This window comes from Seriola lalandi, unplaced genomic scaffold, assembly GCF_002814215.2.
Source record: "Seriola lalandi dorsalis isolate HSWRI2012SDOR001 ecotype SW California unplaced genomic scaffold, Sedor1 jcf7180002052504, whole genome shotgun sequence".
Taxonomy (NCBI): Eukaryota; Metazoa; Chordata; class Actinopteri; order Carangiformes; family Carangidae; genus Seriola; species Seriola lalandi.
In genome coordinates, this window is record NW_019523057.1 from 562989 (window position 1) to 584845 (window position 21857).

The 21857-nt window shown below is 39.7% G+C and overlaps 1 protein-coding gene across 4 annotated transcripts in view; it reads left to right on the forward strand.

Moving 5' to 3' along the window:
- Positions 1-21857, forward strand: part of LOC111650569 (protein EFR3 homolog B) — a 30699-nt gene that overhangs the window by 6051 nt on the left and 2791 nt on the right. For all 4 annotated transcript variants that reach the window (XM_023400473.2, XM_023400472.2, XM_023400474.2 and 1 more), the window contains 21 exons: positions 4893-4969; positions 7856-7983; positions 8780-8930; positions 11066-11187; positions 11501-11650; positions 14323-14457; positions 16142-16220; positions 16846-16981; positions 17142-17303; positions 17510-17621; positions 17753-17804; positions 18631-18803; positions 18945-19020; positions 19397-19558; positions 20026-20157; positions 20254-20321; positions 20463-20590; positions 21058-21149; positions 21310-21358; positions 21582-21688; positions 21792-21841. In XM_023400473.2, coding sequence (XP_023256241.1) covers positions 4893-4969; positions 7856-7983; positions 8780-8930; positions 11066-11187; positions 11501-11650; positions 14323-14457; positions 16142-16220; positions 16846-16981; positions 17142-17303; positions 17510-17621; positions 17753-17804; positions 18631-18803; positions 18945-19020; positions 19397-19558; positions 20026-20157; positions 20254-20321; positions 20463-20590; positions 21058-21149; positions 21310-21358; positions 21582-21688; positions 21792-21841 — 2341 coding nt within the window. The remainder of the gene's footprint in view (positions 1-4892; positions 4970-7855; positions 7984-8779; positions 8931-11065; positions 11188-11500; positions 11651-14322; positions 14458-16141; positions 16221-16845; positions 16982-17141; positions 17304-17509; positions 17622-17752; positions 17805-18630; positions 18804-18944; positions 19021-19396; positions 19559-20025; positions 20158-20253; positions 20322-20462; positions 20591-21057; positions 21150-21309; positions 21359-21581; positions 21689-21791; positions 21842-21857) is intronic.

A 21857-nucleotide genomic window follows, 5' to 3' on the forward strand; every position in this document is an offset into this window, starting at 1 on the left:
TGTAGATAAATTCCCTTGTTTCAGATGTCAGTGCACCTTCATCTTGTGGTGAGATTGAACCTCTTGATTTGTGTTGATTGTTGATATGTGTGACAGTGCAGTAGTCCTGTTAACACTTGACACTGTCTGTGTACCTGTGTGGAGGATTTTTTAAATATTATCTGGCACAAACATGTCTTTCAGAGCTATCTATTTTTTGTTTGCCTCTATTTTTCTCACTTCAGAATGCTGTGTTTTCTCTCCTCTCTCTATCTCTCTCTCACCCTAATGTGGAAATGTTAAGCTGACATCCTGGGGGAAATGGAGAGTGTAATCTGTTAATGTACCAACCCATTGTTACTGGGATAAAAATAGCATGGTGATTGGCTGGCTCCTTGCTGTGGTGATTTGAGGGGTGGAGACCCCTCGCATGTGTATACATATGCATACTTAAATTCATCCTGCATAGATATGTATCTTAACATCCAGTCAGTGAAACAAGTAGATATCACACAACCAGTGTTCCCCAACTTTGGCACAGCAGGTTGCAGAGATGTCCTCCTCTTAATTATCTTGTTCTGTCTACCAACAACCAACAATTAATTGTTCTGCACTTTCATTCTCCTCAAAGTGTGTGTGAGCATGTTTGTGTTTGGGTTCATGTGTGAGTGTGTATGGAAGCGCGGAGGAGCTCGGTGTCCAGCCCCTAAATGTGTTGTCAGTTTGCCATGCAGAGTGGGTGGATGTCGTGAGATCCCCTGCTATGTGTGCTTTTCACCGCTGTCTTCCAAATTCCTGTCCACCCACCTTGTTGCTCTCTCTTAGCTTTTTCTACACTAACCTAACATTACCAACACAATTACAGAAACCAGAACTCTGCTTATTTTTTTTAACACAAACTGACTGAGGCATGCTGGAAGCAGAAAATGTGAATTAATACCGTGTTACAGTGACCAGTGGGTGTGACATGCTACCTCAACCCACCTTCAAACACTGACTGTTTCTTGAGAGAGAGTGCTTTTCTGCTATGAGCTGAATTGGCTTTTGTCGCAAAGAAATCCAATCGTTCAGATGTGTTGTGAAGTTGTTTTACCTGCTGGCAATCCATGACAGCAAATTTAATGTCAAAAATGAAAAAATGTAGGACATTACCTATGACAATAACTTGCTTATAACTAATTTTAGTGGATGTGCACATGCATGCAGTGCACCACAGGAGTATGAAATAATATCTAAATTGCTACATCCCAGGAGCTGTTAAAATTATCAAGGATATTTTGGACCAATAGCATTACAAAAACTTTCCCTGTGTTATCCCTCTGCTCCTCTTGAAAATATCTTTCCTGTACTGCTGACAGAGAGGACAGGACAGATTTGTACTGGACAGAGAAGATGCAATAAGTAGCACTAATCTGTGAGTCATAGTCAATCCACCTCCCCCATCACACTTCCATCTCCGTCTCCATCTTTTCCTCTTTCCCTGTTTGTGTCTCTGTCACTCTTTCTTTGTCCACCATCCTTTCCTCTCTACACTTGGGACCTGCTACATTTTCATTAATTCAGTGGTGACTCCTATACTCAGGCCTTGGGCCAGTACAGCGAGGGTGAATGAAGGGGATAGAGGGAGGTTGGGTGGGTGCAGGAAGAAGGGAGGAGGGGGAGGAGGGAGGGAGCAGTGCAGAGGCCTCATTAGTGTTTGAAGTGATGGAGGAGAGAGGAGCACTGCTATGAATAGACACGCAGCTTTCAGAGATAAGCCTGGGCACCAGCAGTGCTCCTGCTGTGGAGTTCAGCAGAACTTTTAGAGAGCAGACAGAAGCCTTGGAACAGAGGGGCCTATAAGTAGTTAAGACTGTAAAGATGCCTTTTACTCTATTAAAAGGGTTTTCAAGGACATCCTGGCTGCACTGACTCCCCTCCTCCTAGGTGTAGGTCACTGATAACATAGCACAAGGCTAGGGAATGTAGGATACATAGCCCAGAAGGAGAATTTTTATTGCTTTCGGAGCCTCGTGTTTTTTGGTTTAGAGGATGGTCTCCATACTTACAGTACTCAAACGCCCAACTAATACTTGGTGAAGTCCACATACCCCTGTATTTGAAATAATTACCTATGTATGACAAAGGACGAAATGTTCTTTTCACAGCACTCCTTATTACAGATTTGAAAATTTGGGGGTGAATCAAGCAAAAATATTAAACTTGTTAAGTATGGAATTCCTCATTTAAATCATGCTTTATTAAACTCTGTTTCCCTCAATAGACTGGTATTGACATTCAAGCAGTGTATAATATAGAACTGAAACAATTGGTTGATAAATCGATAAGTCGTTCAGCAAAAAATGAATCATTGATTTATCGAAAAGCCATTTTTAAGCATTAATGCCAAAAGAATTGGGGTGGGTATTTGCATCTATCTTTATAGTGTTGGTCAACAACACAACAAAGAATTCAAAGACATTAGCTCAGAAGATTTTTATTTTGACATTTTATAGATTTAATGATTTAGCAAATGTAATTTTAACAAATGTCAAATTAGTCAATAATGAAAAATAATTGTTAGTTGCAGCCCTAATATAATGATTTGTGTTAGTTTTTTGAACTGCAAGTTGCTGGAAATGTGTGTGTGTGTGTGTGTGGTTGTTCCTCAGGTTTCAAATGTGCTGTGTTTTTGTTTTTTATTTATTATAGTTCTGTATCACTGGGAAATCAACTATATTGCACCGGAAACTTGGTTGTTGCTTGTCTTGCACAGTGGTGTTATAGCAGAGCTCAGCCTGTCTATGCACATTGGTGAGTCAGGCTGCTGATTGCCTCCATCATTTGTGTGAAATGTGCACTACTGGTCAGTATTATACTGAGAATATAATCTTGTGTTATATGTCAAAAAGAAAAAATTACAAGTTGACAGCTGGTTTGAATAATCTAGTCTCTGTAGGAGGCCGAGTGTCTCATAGTGTGAACAGTGCGTCTATCACAAGGCACAAGACTGCTGGTTGGTGAAAGGATTCTTATACATTTCATGTCATGCATTAAAAAGATTAAATATCTTGTCTTGGTGGCATGAGCCATGGGAGAATATACTGTGCATTGGATACAGTGTATTGTGAGATAGAGTTGGCTGGTAGTCTTGTTAATGTCTGGTCAGTATGCTCTGAGTGAAGTTTTAGTGCCACGTCAGTGAATAAGGCTTCAATCTGTGTAAGAGCAAACTAAAATAATGAATAATGAAACATTTTTCTTTGGGAGAATAGAAGGAAGGAAAGTGACGTTGGGATTGAGAGAGGAAGGAAGGACGGGAGAAAAGCTTTTTTTCCCCAGATTGTTTTGCTTTAGTCTATTGAAAAATAAATAAATTTGTCCTGTCTCTGTTTGAAGTGTCAGGCTCATGTCATTCATTAAACCCAACTACACTGCTAACGGCAAAATGACCCACTTTTTTCATTATCGTTTGTCACACCTAAACTCACATGTTCTTGTTTGATGAATGCAGGAATAAATCTTATTTAGAACCGTGTGAGGGGTTAAGAGATTCATTTGTTCTTTTTATTTTTAGGCTATCGCTTTTTTCTTCGTTCTCCCAGGGTCCCCTTATGACTCACCACTGCTGAATTCCCTCAGCCAATCAGAATCCAGCTCTTGCTGGCTGCCTAGCTTGCTTTCTCCTTAATGTAAAGTCAGAAAAATCACTCTTCACTGTGTTGCACTTTTTCTCTCCAAGGCTGTCTTGGTTGCTCTGAGAGAAAGAGAGAGATAGTTTATGTCTGTGCCTTTGTGTTTATGTGTCTATTATCATCTGAGTGGCATTGTTGTGACTGTAATTGTCTTGTGACCACATTCTTTCCATATCTGGCCTTCCTCAAATGTCTTTTCACAAGATTACCTTCACTTAGCATGGGTTTTTGTGGGGAGATAAAGGCTGTTATTGTACAACAGTTAAGGAACAAACTGTGGAGGTGCTGACTAAGCTTCTGTTTCCCAGAAGCTCCATAAACATGAACATATCTTCATGTTTTTAATCTTGGACTCAGTAGTTTGAATGATGGCATCATGCCAGTACTAATAACGGTGGTCAACATTTGGCAGCTCTGTTCTTACAGGGTTATTTGACTATGAAGTTTTGTGGAAGCTTGCAATGGTTTTTGTCTTGATAGAATTAAAGTGATGGGTAGAGTTCTTTCAGTGCAGTCTGTGTTGTCTTTCTGTATTCAGCAGCTGCCTAGCAAATTCTTTGCTTCTCTACACTTTGGCTGATCATTTTTACCTGTCACAGCAGGCTAGACACAGCTGCACCTCATAAAATGAATGATGTGCACATTTATATCAAGTGTACCACTTGAATAAGGCCTTAAAGATAATAGTGACAAGAATACTGTTAATTTCAACTTGTTAGCATTCCCATTATTATTTTATTAGCTACAGCTGTTTTCCCTGCTGACAAGTCGGTTTAACAATTTATGATCTTTTGGTTATTCATTTTCTACTACTGCCTCTGTGTACATACACTATGTTGTGATGCAAAGTCATTATTTTTCACTGTCTTAGAAGTTTGGCAGCAATAAGCAGTTTTAGTCCTACTTACAGTATGGAGTGTTTCTAACCTTCACCTTTTAGAACAAGTGGCTGATACCTTAGAGTCTAAGGTATCAGCCACAATGTATTAATGTATGTCTAAGGCTTAGATATACATGAATACTTTGACACTGTGTTCTTTGATTTACACAAACTTACACAGACTAGACAAATAGCGCTATGACAGAGAAGGAACGACAAAAGGAGACTTGTTTAGTTTTTTTCTTTCTTTTTGATTTTATTCCATTTCTGTCAGTCATACTGTATAAGTCCACTTGATCATCTCTCTCTGTTTTTCTCTCTCCTCCCTCTCTCTCCTTGGTCTGTCTTGTCTTCCTCAGGGGTTTGTGGTTGTTGCGGGGCACTCAGGCCTCGGTACAAGCGCCTGGTAGACAACATCTTCCCAGAAGACCCAGAGGTGAGAAGCTCAAGTGACACTTTCTGTTTCTTTAGTAATTTCTTGTCTTGCTGTCTTTGAATAACCATGTCTTGTACATGATTATCTATAGAAATCATGTGGAGCCTACTAATGTGCTTGCTGAATTGTTGGTAAAAGCTGTTGTTATAATGACAAGGTACTGTATCTTCATCAAGATTAATTAAGTTTATTTAGTTATGGAGTTATATTGAACAAGACAATGCACAACAGGACACCAGAACAACAGAAATGTGAGAAATTAGCACTGTACCATATTTAGCTGGTAGCTTTCGATCTGTAGTCCTTAAACAGGTCAATGTAAACACAGTGTTATTATAACATCTTAGGAAGAGTAAAGAAGAGTGAGGTAGATGTGATAAGAAAAATTTGCATGCTTTCATATGTAAGTGTCTTCTTCAAAGCTGTTGGTATAAAACCACAGACTTCATCTTTGCTACAACTTCCTCTGATAAACTGAGATCTGATACAGATTACTCATAAAGAGAATTAGTTTGGGTGGAGAAGGAGCAGATTTGTTGCAGAGGAAACTTTTCATAAGTGCCTCTGTTCTGCTGCAGTAACCCACTTTACCTGTCAGATCTGTGGCCAGAACTGCAACGCGAAGGGCATAGTAGTACACACAGACCTTCTTTCCCTGTTTTGTGTGTGTGCATGCGTGCACACCTGCATATTGTGCTCCCAAAAAGAAAGATTCTAAGTTTGGCTCTAAGCTGCTGTTACTGAGACTGTAACTAACTGTATTTCAGCAGTTTGGGAATAATGAAGCCGTTTGATAACATTTACTCAAAATTATGTCACATTGTGTATGTATATTTAAAAAAATCCAGCTTTTCAACTAGAGCATGTTGTTTTATTGTCAGCTGCAGTATTCTGGCTGGTAATCGATTATGGATTTCAGCCACAGGATGTTTTGGAGAGGCAGACAAAAGCAGAGCCAGCCCTGTGCTCGTCTCTAAAATAACCCTCCCTAGATGAATAAGCCTTTTTCACAGCAGACTCTTTGACGTGTCAAACTCGAAAGCACAGGTGCAACTAATGATATTTTTTTTTTTTAAAGATATGTTTTTGGGCTTTTGTGCCTTTATTGGACAGGATAGTGGAGAGAGACAGGAAATGAGGAGGCAGAGAGAGGGGGAATGACATGCAGTAAAGGCCGTCCGATGCGGGACTCAAACCGGAGCCAACTGCAGCGAGGACTGTAGCCTCTACACATGGGGCGCCTGCTTAGACCACTACGCCACACGACGCCCCGCAACTAATGATATTAATGAGTGACCTTATTTCATTCAGGTGTGTCAGGAAGCCATGCCAACTGGAACATCTTAAATTAAATGCTGCCTTCCTGTCAATAACGTTATTATAACTCCTGTGCTTTTTCTTCTATGACATATCAAAATATCTGCTGTGAACAAGACCTATTTATTTATTTAGTAATTAATTTAGTTATTTAAAAATGTATTTATTGGCAATGAAAATGCTAGTATATAAATATATACATTTTTATCTGCAGTCCCCTGGCAGGTCACAATAAAAACTTCCACAAAGTGATGAAACAGCACTAAGCAAACGAGACAAACAAGACAGAACACATAATACAAATTACACACAATAAGGGGTCAGCCACGATCTTTCCTGCTCGCCTCAGGGTCCTGGAGGTGCACAGGTCCTGGAAGGATTGGCAAATTGCAGCCAATCAAGTCAGTTCAGTTTGACTGCTCAGATTGAAGCAACTGATCTTTATGTCGTCTGGTAGGATGTTTCACTGAGTTGTGGCTTTCACAGAAAAACATGACTGCTCAAAGGCAGTATGATGAAAGAGTACAGTACAATCTCTTACAGAAGATGCTGAGGACACGGAGCTACAGAGTTAAGAATAGCGTTCAGGTGATGACTATCAAGTTAATTCAAACTTACTTGAACAAGGTGCTTGACCAATAGTGCTGCTTCCATTCTCCTGCATGTATGATAATTGACATTTTGTCATTTTTAACATAGGAAAAGCACTTTAAATAAAAATTGAATATGGCTGAATTCCATTTCGCAGCTTCAGTTTCAGGGTTGTGGTATTGTGCGTGCTGGCTCACTGTCATGGCTTACTGGGACACTTGAATAGAACAGACCCATTTTTAATGTTATTAGTAACACTTGTGCTTTTCCTGGGATAGAAAGGCTTGGTCACATTGTGTTTCTGTTCAGCTGAATCCATGAAAAGGGCCTGTGGTGATTGCTCATACATAACCAACTGATTGGCACGTTTTATGCGGTTTGCCTCCAATGTGTCTTATGTGGAAAAAAACATTATGGTTTGCTGTTTTTTTTGAATGATGAATGATACTCTGCCCATCTATCACTTTTGTTATTTCTTTGCCTTGCAATGCTTTATACAGGAGTATATAACTAAAAAATTCTACAAGTCCTCCATCATAGCTTTGTAGTCTTACCAATCTTTTTGAGCATTAACCTGACTTTCTATTCATTTATGAGAGTGCTACTTCATTGACTACATTTTTCAGCTCTCGTCTGAATGTAAAGGGATCTCAATGGACTATAAGTGTTTTAGCTCTCTCCTCCCCCTGACCAAACTGAAGAGCAATGAAGTAGGTCAATGGGGAAAGTAGGAGGTGAAAGTCAGTGATCTAGTTATACTGTTACAATTTGAGTTTTGAGGAGAATGCACATTACACTGTGTACACAACTGCCTTAGCTGAGAGATGTGTATTGAATAATTACATGCGAGTGAGACCCTAAAACTTTCTTAACTTCTGTGTCTTGGTTTTCTTTTCTTTCTTTCTTTCTTTCTTTCCTTCTTTCTTTTTTTCTTTCTTTCTTTCTTTCTTTCTTTCTTTCTTTCATTCACCCTCCTAGGATGGGCTAGTGAAAGCCAACATGGAGAAGCTGACATTCTACGCCCTGTCAGCTCCAGAGAAGCTCGACCGTATCGGAGCTTACCTGTCTGAGAGATTGTCAAGGGATGTGGCCCGACACAGATACGGGTGAGCAACACTGGTCAATCGCCATTCAATATAGCTCCCAGAAAAACATTTAAGCTGGTAAATCTCTGCCCTGACAAATATAGGTTTATTATTGTTTGTATTATCTATACTTCCAGGCATTAACTGATTTAAATTTGGTAGAATTAAAGCTTAAACATTAAAATTCTGATAAGAATTTGAGGTTGTCTTGCTGTGAAGTAATGATGCTTGTAGTAGCCTTTCATCATAGAGATTTACACTGACAGTCCATCAAAGAGTTTAAGATTATGCGTTTAAAATCTCCTTAAAAGGTCAATCTAAAAGGAAACGTCATATTTATTCTACATTAAATCTGGACACATTTTCCACCACTTATGTACAATATGTGTTCTTGATCATTTTCCTTTTTTATAATCAGTCTTTTTGAGCAATCATGCAAAGTTCAGCTGGGTAGGTGGGGAGGCAGGTTCATAGACTGTGATGTTTCTGTGCAGTTTGCACTTGCTCTATATGCCACAAAAATTGACTTCCATCACTCATGACTAATATGCCCTGGGATGATTCTTGCCAATGCAAACAGCCTGCACAGATTACATTTACACTTGGCAGAGTCCCCCTGAAATCTGTGCAATATGTGAGTCTCTAGAGTTTGTCTGGCAGAGCTTATCACATTTCGATCTCTGTTGCTGTTTGTTAGTTATTTTGAAAATATGCATTTCTTTTATTGTCCATATAAGATATCCGGACACAGATTATATTTGCCCACAGGGTCAGTGGTCTGTTTCAGATGTTCCTATGTCTCTCTTCTCCTCTTCAGGTATGTGTGCATAGCCATGGAAGCCCTGGACCAGCTGCTGATGGCCTGCCACTGTCAGAGCATCAACCTGTTTGTGGAGAGCTTTCTTAAGATGGTGCGGAAGCTGCTAGAGTCAGATAAACCCAGCCTACAGATCCTAGGAACAAACTCGGTGAGTGTCCAGGATTAGATTACTACTTTAAAGAGTTCATCACTTGATATATAGTTTTGCAGATACAAAACCAAACAAACAAACAAAGAAAATCATGTACATCATAAAACTGGTAGCTCCATTCATCCTTGATGATAATCATTTTGTTTAGCTACTGTTCAATTATTATATTGCTTTGTGGAAGAATAAATATAATTATTTTCAATTGCAAATAATTTTTCTTTTAATTTTTTCTTTTCTTTTAAATCAGTACAGTGTAGTATCTACAACAAAATGTAACCATTGTGATAACAGACAACTGTAGTAAATTTGTGTTAAAAATTAAACTCATTAAACCAAGTGATATATTAACTTCATAAGTCTTGGACATTAGTCGTTGCATTCAGGACGCTGTCCAACTTAATGTCCATGTGACTTGATTTAAAGTAGTTTTTCAAAAGATTTACAGTTACAATTTACTGTAGAAGCAAAATAATAATAATAATAAGCAAAAAACCTTTTCTGGTCATACATTTTTGGTAACAAGAATCATTTAAAAGCTAAGACAGATTGTTTTGCTGATATAAATTTTGATAAATACCCACATCCATGAACTGTTGGTCTCTAATGTGTTTAATGTGCCTTGGTTTCTAAGCTTTTCTGCCGCAACAAATTCTACCCATTTCAGTGGATTTAGAGGTATTATCTAATCAGAAGTTGACAGGGTGCATTTACTTTCCTGATGTGATGGCACAAAATAAAAGATGTTAACCTTGAGAGGAACACTGCGGTAGTATTTGAGAAAGATCAGAGCTCAGCGAGAGAGTGATGGGCAGAGGGAGTGGGAGTGATGAGTGTCCTCTGATATGGGAAGTAGCTATCAGCGCTGTTGGCCAGGTCAGCAGAGGACACAAAGGAAATCAGATTAGCTGCAGACCACCCTGGTAAAGCTCTGCAGTCATCTACACAGATTGACGAGACATGCCAGCCTCTCACTCATAATCTTCCTGCTATCAGTCTCTCTCGCACACACTCATGGGTGTGTTTAGGACAAATTCAAAGCCATACATTGAAGCACTCATACACATGATACACACACACACACACACACCTCAGTGCTGCATAATTAACTGAGCATCACAGCACTGTTCACAACAATTAATAGTAGATGAATATATCTATATCTATCTGTATTTGCTATATCTGCTCATTTAAGCTTTGCATTCAGTGTGTCTGTTGTTGAACATTGTGAGGATATTGATTAGTTTCACTAGAATTGTTCAGCTGTAACACACACACAAGGCAGACTTAACCCTGAGCTTCCTCACACGTAGTGAGTGCAAACAAATGCTGTTTATTTACAAGGCAACTAGCACATAGCATCTTTCCTTCATAGCTAGCACTGTGTGGCTTATCAGAAGCAGGCCGGTGTCAGAGAGATGGGAAAGGAGAGGATTAGAGAGTTTATCACCACAGGAATCATGCCCAACCAGGTTTTCTCCGAGTTTATGTCAGTGAACTAAAACCTTATACTGCAGAGAATGTTTACAATCTCCACTCTCCATTGCCTATGGTTTTAGATTGTTCTGCAGACACATAGTTGATATATGATGCCCAGTATTACTGCCATATTACTGGGCAGCTTCTGAGTATCAACTGCAGCAGCAATTTGCTGTTTTAGCTGAGCAGCATCATAGGAGCAGTTATGGGTTCACTTCATTAAATTTGCTCAAATCTGGAATTTGTATTGGAAATTTCTGTACTGTAATTACCATCTGCTTCACAGAATTTTCAATATATAATTTTTGTTAACAGGTATTATAATTCCAGTTCATAATTTATTAATTGCAGTGTGTGTGAAGCTAAATGTCAGCGTGTTTAAATGCTGACATTTTCTGGCCCAGTGGGAGAGCCTCCCTCTGCCCTGTGCTTTTCGCTTTTAATGAGATGTAATGACGCTGCAGTTTGACTTTAGTTTGGGCGATATTCACTATGTGGATTTGGTGTATTTTCACTTAAGTTTTTTTTAATTAAATTGAAATAAACTCTTTATAGACTTGGGCTATTGAGGAGCAAACTTACTACTGTAAATCTCTTGAGTTGTAGAGTTTCTGTTTGACATAAAAATGTATTTACCTTCTTTTTCTCCTCCTCAGTTTGTGAAGTTTGCCAACATAGAAGAAGATACACCATCGTACCACCGCAGTTATGACTTCTTTGTGTCGCGCTTCAGTGAGATGTGCCACTCTAGCTACGAGGACCCTGATATCCGCACCAAGTGAGTGGACAGATGCTTGATTGCGCCAGAGGCAGAATGATTAAGTAACTGCTGTTTTTAAACTACTTTAGGAAGTCTTTTTTTAGACTACTGCTGCCCGTGCCGTTTTATGTTTTATTATTATTTAAAAGTGATCTTGTTATCATGAAAATATGAAAAAATAGAGAGTGACATCTTTGAATAGTTAAATATAGCCTTGAAAAAAATAACACTGACAGATATAGATGAAAATATAACTTCCTAAATATAATCATCCATTTATAGAAGCAATCAAATGATGTCTGCTGTCTGTGTCTGTGATTGTTGCATCCAGGATCCGCATGGCAGGTATCAAAGGCCTGCAGGGTGTGGTGAGAAAGACTGTGAATGATGAGCTACAAGCTAACATCTGGGACCCTCAGCACATGGACAAGATCGTCCCTTCTCTGCTTTTCAACCTGCAGAGTGGAGAGCGTACAGAGAGGTGAGTGCTCACAAGGAAAATGACAGCTGACATCCATATGTTGCTGTTTATCAGACCTCAGGCAAATATGTAATGGATCTTATAGTGTCGGTTTCACCTTAAATCACCATTATATGGTGATAATTTGGGTGTACTGGTACTTGTAATTTTCCCAATCATTTCTGAGATCTTGTTATTAGGTCATCATTTCATTCTCTGTTTTGTGCACATTACTTGTATATTGTATTTTGTTTTGTTGTATTTTATGTGTTTATGTGGTTTATGCAGAAAATTGACTAGAAGCAGAGGGTTTTGCCTACTAACAGACTTTGGAACAATTTTAGTTAAACTTAGAAACAATGAGCTCTGCCATTAAGTCTAATAACCTGTTATTAATGAAGGTGTGTGAAGTGTTTCTGTTATTTAGCATGTCCTCATAAATAGGGTCGAGAAACCGCAACCTCCAAAATTAAAGTAAAATTGAATCAACGCCTCCGTAAAATGGTTTTTAAATAAACTGGACATTAAAACCCTACAAAAGGAGGATTTATATAATTTGTGTCTATATAAAATGGCATTTTCTTACCAGCTTCAGTTCAAAGCAGATGAATATAGCCCACTGCGTTATTATGTCTGTGATTGTCACCAAACAGGCTAGGCTGTCCCGTCATGTGGTGAGAAAGTTGATGACCCAAAATGATACAGTGTTGACCCGCCATGCCTCCGCTACACTCACCACAGCCATTGTGCTGTAGCCTACTGGTGCTGTTTGTCTTACGTTAGGCCATATTTGTTCTGGCAGTCTAGCCAGACATCACCCATGTCATTCATCATCCTTGCCATCACCGAGTGAGCCCACTGACAGCTCTGTTGCCCTCATGGGCATCTGTTTGCCCACCTGCAGCATCCAAAGACAAAAACACCAGGAGGTGGGGAGAAAATCTGAAAAAGGGGGGTGGGGGTGTGTGAAAGGGGCAAAGCATGAACATAAATAGTGCAATGGGTAGAGAAATAAAAACATCACAAGGATTGGGTGCTAGACTATGCAAGTGAGAGAGATGCAGAGTCCCTTTATCGGCAGTACTCCACATAGTGAAATTGACGTCAGTGCTGAGATCTGAGGTTAGTGGAGCGGGGGGGGGGCTGAAAGACTGGATGGAGGGTGGATAATAGAAAACGGTGATGAAAGATGTTATTGAAAGAAAGCTGATGGACAGAAAGAGACAGACAGACACAATCCAACAGAGACAGTTTCCCTCTGAGCATCCCTTTACTCTGTGTGAATTATGAGGCCTGCCCCAGCTATGTACTCTCCATTCCTCCTCACACTAAGTTTAGCCAGTCATTATCAGCCACAAACCCCACAGCAGTCAGTAGAGAATCTCATTAAACTCACAGATGGTGCATTTTTCTCTGCATTAATCCCCATGCACATGTACAAGTTCATTTAAAGATCAACTTCAGGCAGAGTTTTAGCTTCTGATGGTTTGGACTAATTTTTGTAGAGAATTTATTTCCAGAGATCCTAAAATCTTTCTCTGAGCTCTGTTTTGTGTGTTATATTTCAAGAAGTGCCTGCATGGTTGATAGTTTTAAATGTCATGTGTAGTTGCCTGCAGCATCAACAGAAAATTTTAACTGAATTTGCATTTTTAACATGCATTTTACACACTGTACAGATTCGAAAACAGCATCTGAAAACTGTTTGATGGAAGCAGATATAGTAAGACCAGTAGGCTTTTAGATGCTGGGTATGCTGATTTCTCCTCATGCCAAAGGCTTCCTTCTGAGTTTCCAAACCATTAGACAAAACTCTGCTGTGAGAGCACAGAATGAAGTCTCCTGTGGGTGTTTGAAATGCCCTTTTCAATTGGACAGAGGTCAATGAGAGCGGCTTGGTGAGCATTATTTGTTACTGCTGGACAAATGTGAAACCTTTCAGCAACAGCTTAGAACTCACTAGTGTTTTCTACATTAGAAGGAAATGGCTGCAGTTAAGTTTGTGCCCTTAAAGTTAAACTGGTGTAGGAATTCTGTTATTTTTTTCTTGGTTTTGCTGTTTTCCATTACCCCCTCAAATTTCAGGGTCTTTTTTGTGAAATTAAGCCAAGTTAGAGGAGGCAGGAAGTCACATTTCCTCCACAGCAACAGCAGCAGGAGCAGGAAAGATGAAAGAGTTAGGTTGTTAATAAATAATGTCATCATTGGTGAACCACCCGAGGCTAGTCATGACCAAGATAGAGTTATGGCTGAGGTTTTAACTATGTATGAGAACAAAAAAAAAAGGTTGAACCAACTGTATCCACATACACTTGCACACACATACAAACACAGAGACAGACATGTTTTCAAATGGTGATAACCGATGTGCAATACACAAATACACACACACACACACACACACACACACAGCCACCTAATTTTCACTGCAGGAGTGAAGGCTGCAGTGACACAGCAGTCCAGAGTGTGTTTCTAAAAGAAATCGAGCCTCTGTGTAAATGTTGGTTTATTATTGAAACAAATTGATTCCAAACTCTCGCCTCTTCTCTCTGTTCTCTCTCTTTCACTTTCTGTGCCTCTCTCTCCCCGTCTAACTGGCCATCCCCTCCCTCCTTCCCTCTCCTCACCTCCTCCCTGTTCTTTCCTCTCCTCTCCTTCTATTCTGCTTTCTCACCTGCATTGCTCCCCACCAGCCGCTCCCCCTCTCCGTTGCAGGCGTCAGAGAAGGAGAAGGAAAGCCCGGTGGAGCTGACGGAGCGCTGCTTCAGGGAGCTGCTGGGGCGAGCCGCCTATGGCAATATCAAGAATGCCATCACACCCGTGCTGATGTGAGACAACCCTGCAAGCTCTTTTATTTACAAGATCTGTCCTCTCTTTGTGATTTGTTCCTTTATGCAGTTGTTTGTTTTTGATGTGCTGACTAAATCTAAATGAAGGATGCTTCTCAGGGCACTACTGCGGCATTTTTAGCTTTACTCTGATTTGCCCAAAGGGGCACAAGGTCAATGCAAGGTTACGCAGTTGTTCTTACTAGATGTGAGTGCATGATTTGCAGGTGCGTTCTCCCTTGCAAGATTGTAATTTCATTAGTTATAATTCTTTTGTGACAACACATTGCCCACTCCCTTCTTATTCACAGCTTTATCGTGCCTCACGTCGTCATCTATGTTTTTATTTAACTTTAAATGTCTCTGAGCCTGGTCTTCTGTGAGAGTTTTTTTGTTGTAGTCGTCTGTCTCTCCATCTCTCGCTTCCTCCACGTTTGCATTGCTAGAATCAATTCAGCTCTACAGTTCTCCCTGGAGTGAAGTATTTTATTTGTCACAGCATTTTCCTTTCACTGCATGTACCTGCATCTCTCTGAGCCCGAGACATTCATGCTTATCCCTTTTTGTACTGAGTTGATTAAGTTGTCTGTTGTATATTTGTCTATCTTTGTCCCACTTGGCTTCATTCCCTGCATCTCAGCTAGTATTTCTTATCATTTGTGCTTTATACTATATTTCCATGAAGGTGTGGGTTAGCTATAATGTGAATGTATCATTAACAGTTAAAACTAAGTGAGCTCAGACATCTGCTGAAAAATACAGCAGATAAATTATGCCAACCAGCACTTGAACATATAATGTGCCTGCAAGAATATAGCTAAATCTACTGCCTTGCAGAAAATGTACTGCATATTATTGCACTTGTACATTTTGCTGACAGTTAATCTGGATAACAACATAAAAAGCAACAACAATACAAAGTTGGATGTTGAAAGGTTATTTCACAAACATTTCAAAACTGCACATGGGAGGTGGAAATATACAATTTCATGGACCTTTTAAGCCTTTAATGTGTTTAATGATTGATTGATTGATTGATTGATTGATTGATTGATTGATTGATTGATTGATTGATTGGTTTTTGTACTTTAGAATTCAGAATTACTGTTTTCTACTGTAGTTTTCTTTTCTTTTCCTCACACTCTTGATCCATCTATTTTCAGTTTTCTCTCAATTTACCCTTCAATTCATCTCACTTGTCATGTGCTGTGAGACCAGCTCCTGTCCATCCATCACTGTCTCCGTTTCTGTCCGTTTCATGCTTTAGTAATTTATGTCCCCGCCTCTCAGTCTCATAATAGTACACACATTGCATAGGAATCTGTAGTTCGACCAACCGTTCACTTGTAATCACCTTGATCATGTTTAATGGACATTGTGATCCTGAACGTTAGTGTTGATTGGGTTTCTTTTGTCATTTTATTGCACTTTTTGCATCTAATAACGACAGCCTGATCATATTCAACTATGAAAGGAGTTAAATTCTTGTGCCTCCTTACATTTTAATCACATACGCTTGTGCTCTCTGTTAAAACTGGTACATCATACAAATATAAATGTAAAAGATATATATGGACTTAAAAGTTTGCTCTCAATCCCTTGCTGCTCTCCATCAGTTCTGGTGCTGTATAATTACATCTTCTGTATCCTCCCCATCCCTCTCCTCCTGTCTGTGTTCCCTCAGGCACTTAGATAACCACTCTCTATGGGAAGGGAAGACTTTTGCAGTGCGTTGCTTCAAAATCATCATGTACTCCATCCAGGTGAGTGATACAGTGCCGACATAAATCTCATCCTCACCTCTTTTTTATGCCTCCTCGCCGGCAACAAACATGGCTGGAGGCATTATGTTTTCGGGTTGTCTATCCGTACGCCAGTACATTGGTCTGTCCGTACGTCCCATTCTTGTGAACACGATAGCTCAGTATTGCCTTAACGGAAGTTCTTCAAATTTGGCACAAACATTCACTTGTACTCAAGGCTGAACTGATATGACTTTGGTGGTCAAAGGTCACTGTGACCTCACAAAACACATTTTCTAGTATCTGAAACATTTTGATTTATGGCACTGTGATTTACACAGGGCCTACATATTTTTAGAGACCTCTTCCTCACCTCTGGAGGCATTATATTTTAGGGTTGCCTGTCCACATATCTGTACATATAGGGCACTGTGATTTACACACTGGCATTTTTTTTTTTTTTTTTTGAATGGTTATAACATGATTTAAGTTCTGCAATAAATTAGAGTTCTCTCCAATTTACAGTCAAAAATGGCTTGGAAAGATGTTTGCTTATTTCCATTTGTTTATCAAACATCCTCCTACTTTTAGTGTGTTTTTTTCACTGTGGTTTCATTCATTCATTCCTTCTCCACCTCTTTTCCAGTCCCAGCACTCTCACTTGGTAATCCAGCAGCTTCTTGGTCACCTGGATGCTAACAGCAAGAACTCAGCCACAGTGCGTGCAGGGATAGTGGAAGTTTTGCTGGAGGCAGCCGCCATCGCAGCCAGCGGCTCTGTGGGTGAGCTATATATATATCTATATATGTATATATATATATACACACACATGCACACGTACATACACTAAGGAACTATCTGGCGTATTGTAAATGGTTTCAGACATTAATTTTCATTTTGAGGTGAACTGGTGTTTTGATTATTCACTGTCTGTGTATCCAGGCCCCACAGTGCTGGAAGTCTTTAACACCCTGCTGCGGCAGCTTCGTCTGAGTGTGGACTACGAGTTGACCGGTTCCTATGACGGCAGCACCAACATTGGCACCAAGATCATCAAAGCTCATGAGGAGAGGCAGCTGCAGGAGGCTGTTATCAGGACCATCGGTGAGTCTGATTGGGTTGTGTTTGTGTGGGAGGCTTTGCAAGACAGACTCCTGAACTGGATCAGATTGTTTGTGGTACTTATGTTCTGTGTTGATGCCTGTGTGCCTGTGTTTTCTTCTGACTGGTATTAATTTCTTTTTTCCCTGTTCTCCAAATCCTCTTATCCATCTGATGCTTATTTGTTTGTCTGATTCCTTCCCTTTCAGGTTCATTTGCCAACACTCTACCAACATACCAGAGGTCAGAGGTTATGCTCTTCATAATGGGCAAGATCCCAGTCCCTGGGGTTCATCTAGCTCTGCCGTCCACAGGCTCTGGGTAAATTATTCTTACATGTCAAACAATTCACTTCATTCTGCCCTTCAGACAATAGTGCTTTTGTAAACAAATGTGTTTTCGGCTGTTTGGGAGAACCTAAATGTTAATTGAATTTGCTCTTTCATCCCCAGGCCTGAGGGTACCAGGATGATTCAGGTTATGTTACTAAAGTCCTTGGTCCAGGTGGGTCCTGATCCTCATATTATCATTGTTAATTTAGAAAGCCTCGTTTTGATGTAGGAGATGAAAACTCAGATGGTGATGATCACCAGCTTTATTTTTACTTGGATGCAACATCAAGCGAATTAGAAAGAAGCTTCGAGGAAAGAAATAGAATAGATGACAAAAATAGCAGGAACAGAGAGACACATAAGAGGTGACACCATCAATGATGTGTCACTTCATTCTCAAGAGCTTTACTCTGGAGAAAATAATTTTCTACAAACATTGTGTCTTTGGCTGTACTCTTGAGGTTTAAAACATTTTTTCATCCTCCTGATATTCTTTCACCTTTTCATTCTCTTCATGGCTTCACATTTGTCTTCCAATCCACTATGGAATGTCAAGGATATTTTTCTAGTGGTGTCATTTACAAAAAATTTAAATATGTACTTATGGAAGCAGCTGTCCAGGTTTCCAGTCTTGGGCTAATAGGAGTTAGACCCAAGAATCAGTTCACCCTGAACAGAGCTGTGGGCCTTGTTTCTTAACATGTAGAATCTTAATTCCTATAAAACAAAATTAAACATCATCGCTACAACAGATTAACATCTCATTCATGGTGCTACTCATCATTAGTTATGTGGGTCTTCACTATAAAAGTAGCCAGTCAGAAGTGAGCAGGCTGGTACAATATTTAGCTGACAGATGTCGAACCCTATGATTATATGATAAGAAATTATTTGTAGCATTCTACGAAGGTCAAAAGCACAATCCCACTCTAGCTAATTTGAATTTGCATGATGTGTTTGAAGATTGCAAACCCAAAATGTGCTTCTCATTCCCTCAGGTGACGGCAGGTTTCCAGACCACCAACATGCTGACAGCACTGCCCAGCTCGTTCCTGGAACCGCTGCTTTCCTTCTCTCTAACCGAGGATCCAGAGGTTCGACTGCTGGTGCTTCAAATCCTTCTCAGTCTCATTGACCGGCACGACAACAGGCCCAAGTTCTCCAACATTAAGTATGCGAGCATTTCTGTAGGAACATGGTGTTTTTGCGTCTGTGTATATTGTAGGGCCTCAGCTGTACTGCACTAGAGCTTGGGTTAATTGGACTAATCTGTGCTTCACTTACAGTTTGTGTGTCTTTGTTCTCTGTACAGCATCATCTCGGACATCTCTGTGCTCAAGCTGAAAGTTGACAAGTGTTCCAGACAGGACAACTTATTCATGAAAAAGGTACTGTCCTCCATCTACAGGTGGTTTGGTATATATGAATACCTATTTAGAAACAGTACTTTCTTAATATTTAAGTCTTTAAATTTCATGTCCCAGCAGTCTACTCTGTCATTATTTTTCTGCTTTTCCAAATTTAAATTATGTTCTCCTACTGCTGCACATAATTAAATGGATAATTTCTCACAAAACAACATTTGACTTGCTGATGCAAACTACTACTTAGCATAGCAAATTATGCAAATTCATATGCACACCAAATGCTTTTGAACAAACAAATATTTACATTTGCTGAAAAACTAGAGTACTTGAAGTCTAGACTCTCTCAGCCTCTATTTGTGTTGACTCATCTTTCTCTGTGTGCGTCCTCCGCTCACAGCACGGCCAGCAGCTGTACCGACACATCTACTTGGGCTGTAAGGAGCAGAGCAGCGGTCGGCAACACTACGAGACCCTTTTTGCTCTGTTGGGCCTTCTCAGTGTGGAACTGGCAAACGAAGAGGTGGTGGTGGATCTCATTCGCCTGGCACTAGCATTGCAGGTACTGAAGCACATGTGTGCAATCAAGATTTATTTTATTATAATCCTTTTCATCCATTTGTTTTTGCATGTGCTGTTGTTTACTCTCAGCCACAGTTATCTGCTAGCAATACTGTACTTTAGTGATCAGTGTTGTAATGAACTCATAATTTAATTTATGTAGCACTTATCTGAATACATAGTTCACAAAGTGAAAGTGCATTCTGCATTTTACAACAGTGCTTCAAAACAACAATCATGAAATGTCTCAAAAAAAAAATTGATTAAAAATGGAAAGACATGTTTTAAACATGGGTGATAAAACTAGCTATAAATAAACATAAAAACCAATTGAAAAACACAGGAATGGAAAATTGGATACAGTCCTAGACACATAAAACGGAATCAAAGTGTGTCATCTGAATGTGTTTTAAAAAGGTGTTTTAGAGTGAATTTGAATGCAAGAGCATCTCTTTGTATCCTGTGCAGGACCTGGCTCTGTCCACCGACGAGGCTCTGCCTGTTTATAACCGCTGTGCTGTTCATGCCCTCGCCGCCGCCTACCTCAACCTCATCTGCCAGCTCACCACCGTCCCAGCCTTCTGCCAGCACATTCACGAGGTCTGGACTTGGGCTTCTTTGTTTTTATATGTGTATCTGTGTGTCTGAATCCCAAGAATCTGTGTTAACAAAAAGCCTTTCTCATCTGCCCTCAAGGTAATTGAGGTCAGACAGAAAGAAAGCCCCTTCCTTTTGCCTGAGGATGTCTTCATTGATCACCCCAAGTATGTACCATCCATGTTCAGTTCTCCTTTCTCCCAAACCATACCAGTATTGAATTTTGTATTTAAATATTCAATACTAGCAGTGAGTTACCACTCTCTAGTAAATTAAAAAAACATTCACCACTCCCTCTTTCTTCCTAGGCTGCCTTCTTCACTGGAGAAGGTAGAAGGGGACGTGTTGTTCCTCCAGTCAAAGATCACTGAGGTCCTTGGAGGTAGTGGTTACAACACAGAGAGACTGGCTACGCCTTATGTCCCACAGTATACAGGTAAAGATACATCCCTTGTTTTATAACGTCAGCTGTAGCAAAGTGGAGGATTTCTTAAAAATTATTAATGTGCTTCTCTTGTCAAATAAATGATAATAAAAAAAGATAATGTCTATTGACCTGCCAGCTTGTACCACTTTGTCGAGGTGCTTAATAATTTGTGAATGGAAATGCCAGGCTGAACTACTCCACTGGAACTAGTGAGAATTTAGTGTTTTGTTGAAGCACACCCTTTTCTAGCTCTGAGGAGTGAACCAGGATCATTGAGTTTTACGACAGTTTCTTTTGTGTGCCTGCTCATTTTTATATTGATCTGGTATCTCGTCAAAGTTTTTAGTCTCTCTTTTTTTCTGTTTGGGTTCTCTTAATTTTTACCTATTCAATAATATCAAAATTTGTAATTTATTGCATCACTTATAAGTTTTCTGTTTTAAAAAAGGAAAATACAATCTGCTCTATTTTTTCAGATGAGGATCGTCTGTCCAAGAGAAAGAGCATTGGTGAGACCATCTCAGTCCAGGTGGAGGTGGAGTCCCGAAACAGTCCAGAGAAAGAGGAGGTAAAGGCACAGAAGCATTTACAACAATTTTATGGTCTAAAACTTAAATATGTCCCTGTAGAGAAGTTTAGCACTCATTTTTAGCATAACATTTTTCACCTCTCAGTATGTATTACCTCATCACTGCATCATAGTATGTTTTTCTTTTTCTGTCATGCAGAGGACACCTGCAGAGGAGATCACATTTGAAACCCTGAAAAATGCCATTGGTATGTCCACTCAGTCTGGCTTTAAAGTATTTATGAAATACTACCAACACAGCATCATGACACTTCTGTGCTTTTTACAGAAAATGGTTAGGGTCTATTGAGCTGTAATTAACAATGGAGTGGAAACAGTTGGAATAAGCTGCCAAAGCATGAATTCAAAAGAGGAGTAGTGACTTTCCTAATACTTTATTGAAATTCATATATTTTTTCTGCCTCCCTCTAGTGGACAGTGTGGGTATGGAGGAGCAGGAGAGGGAGCGAAGGAGACAAGTGGTGGAGAAGTTTCAGAAGGCCCCCTTTGAAGAGATAGCTGCCCACTGTGGAGCCAGGGTACATCAAAAACATTCTTCTTCTATTCTTATTGTATTTCAAAATGGTTTTCTTGTTTCAGCTTCTTGGTTTTGTCTAATATGATATATTCTCTCCTGTCTAGGCCACTCTACTGCAGAGCAAACTAAATCAAATCTTTGAGATTACAATCAGGTAAGAGAAAGTGTTT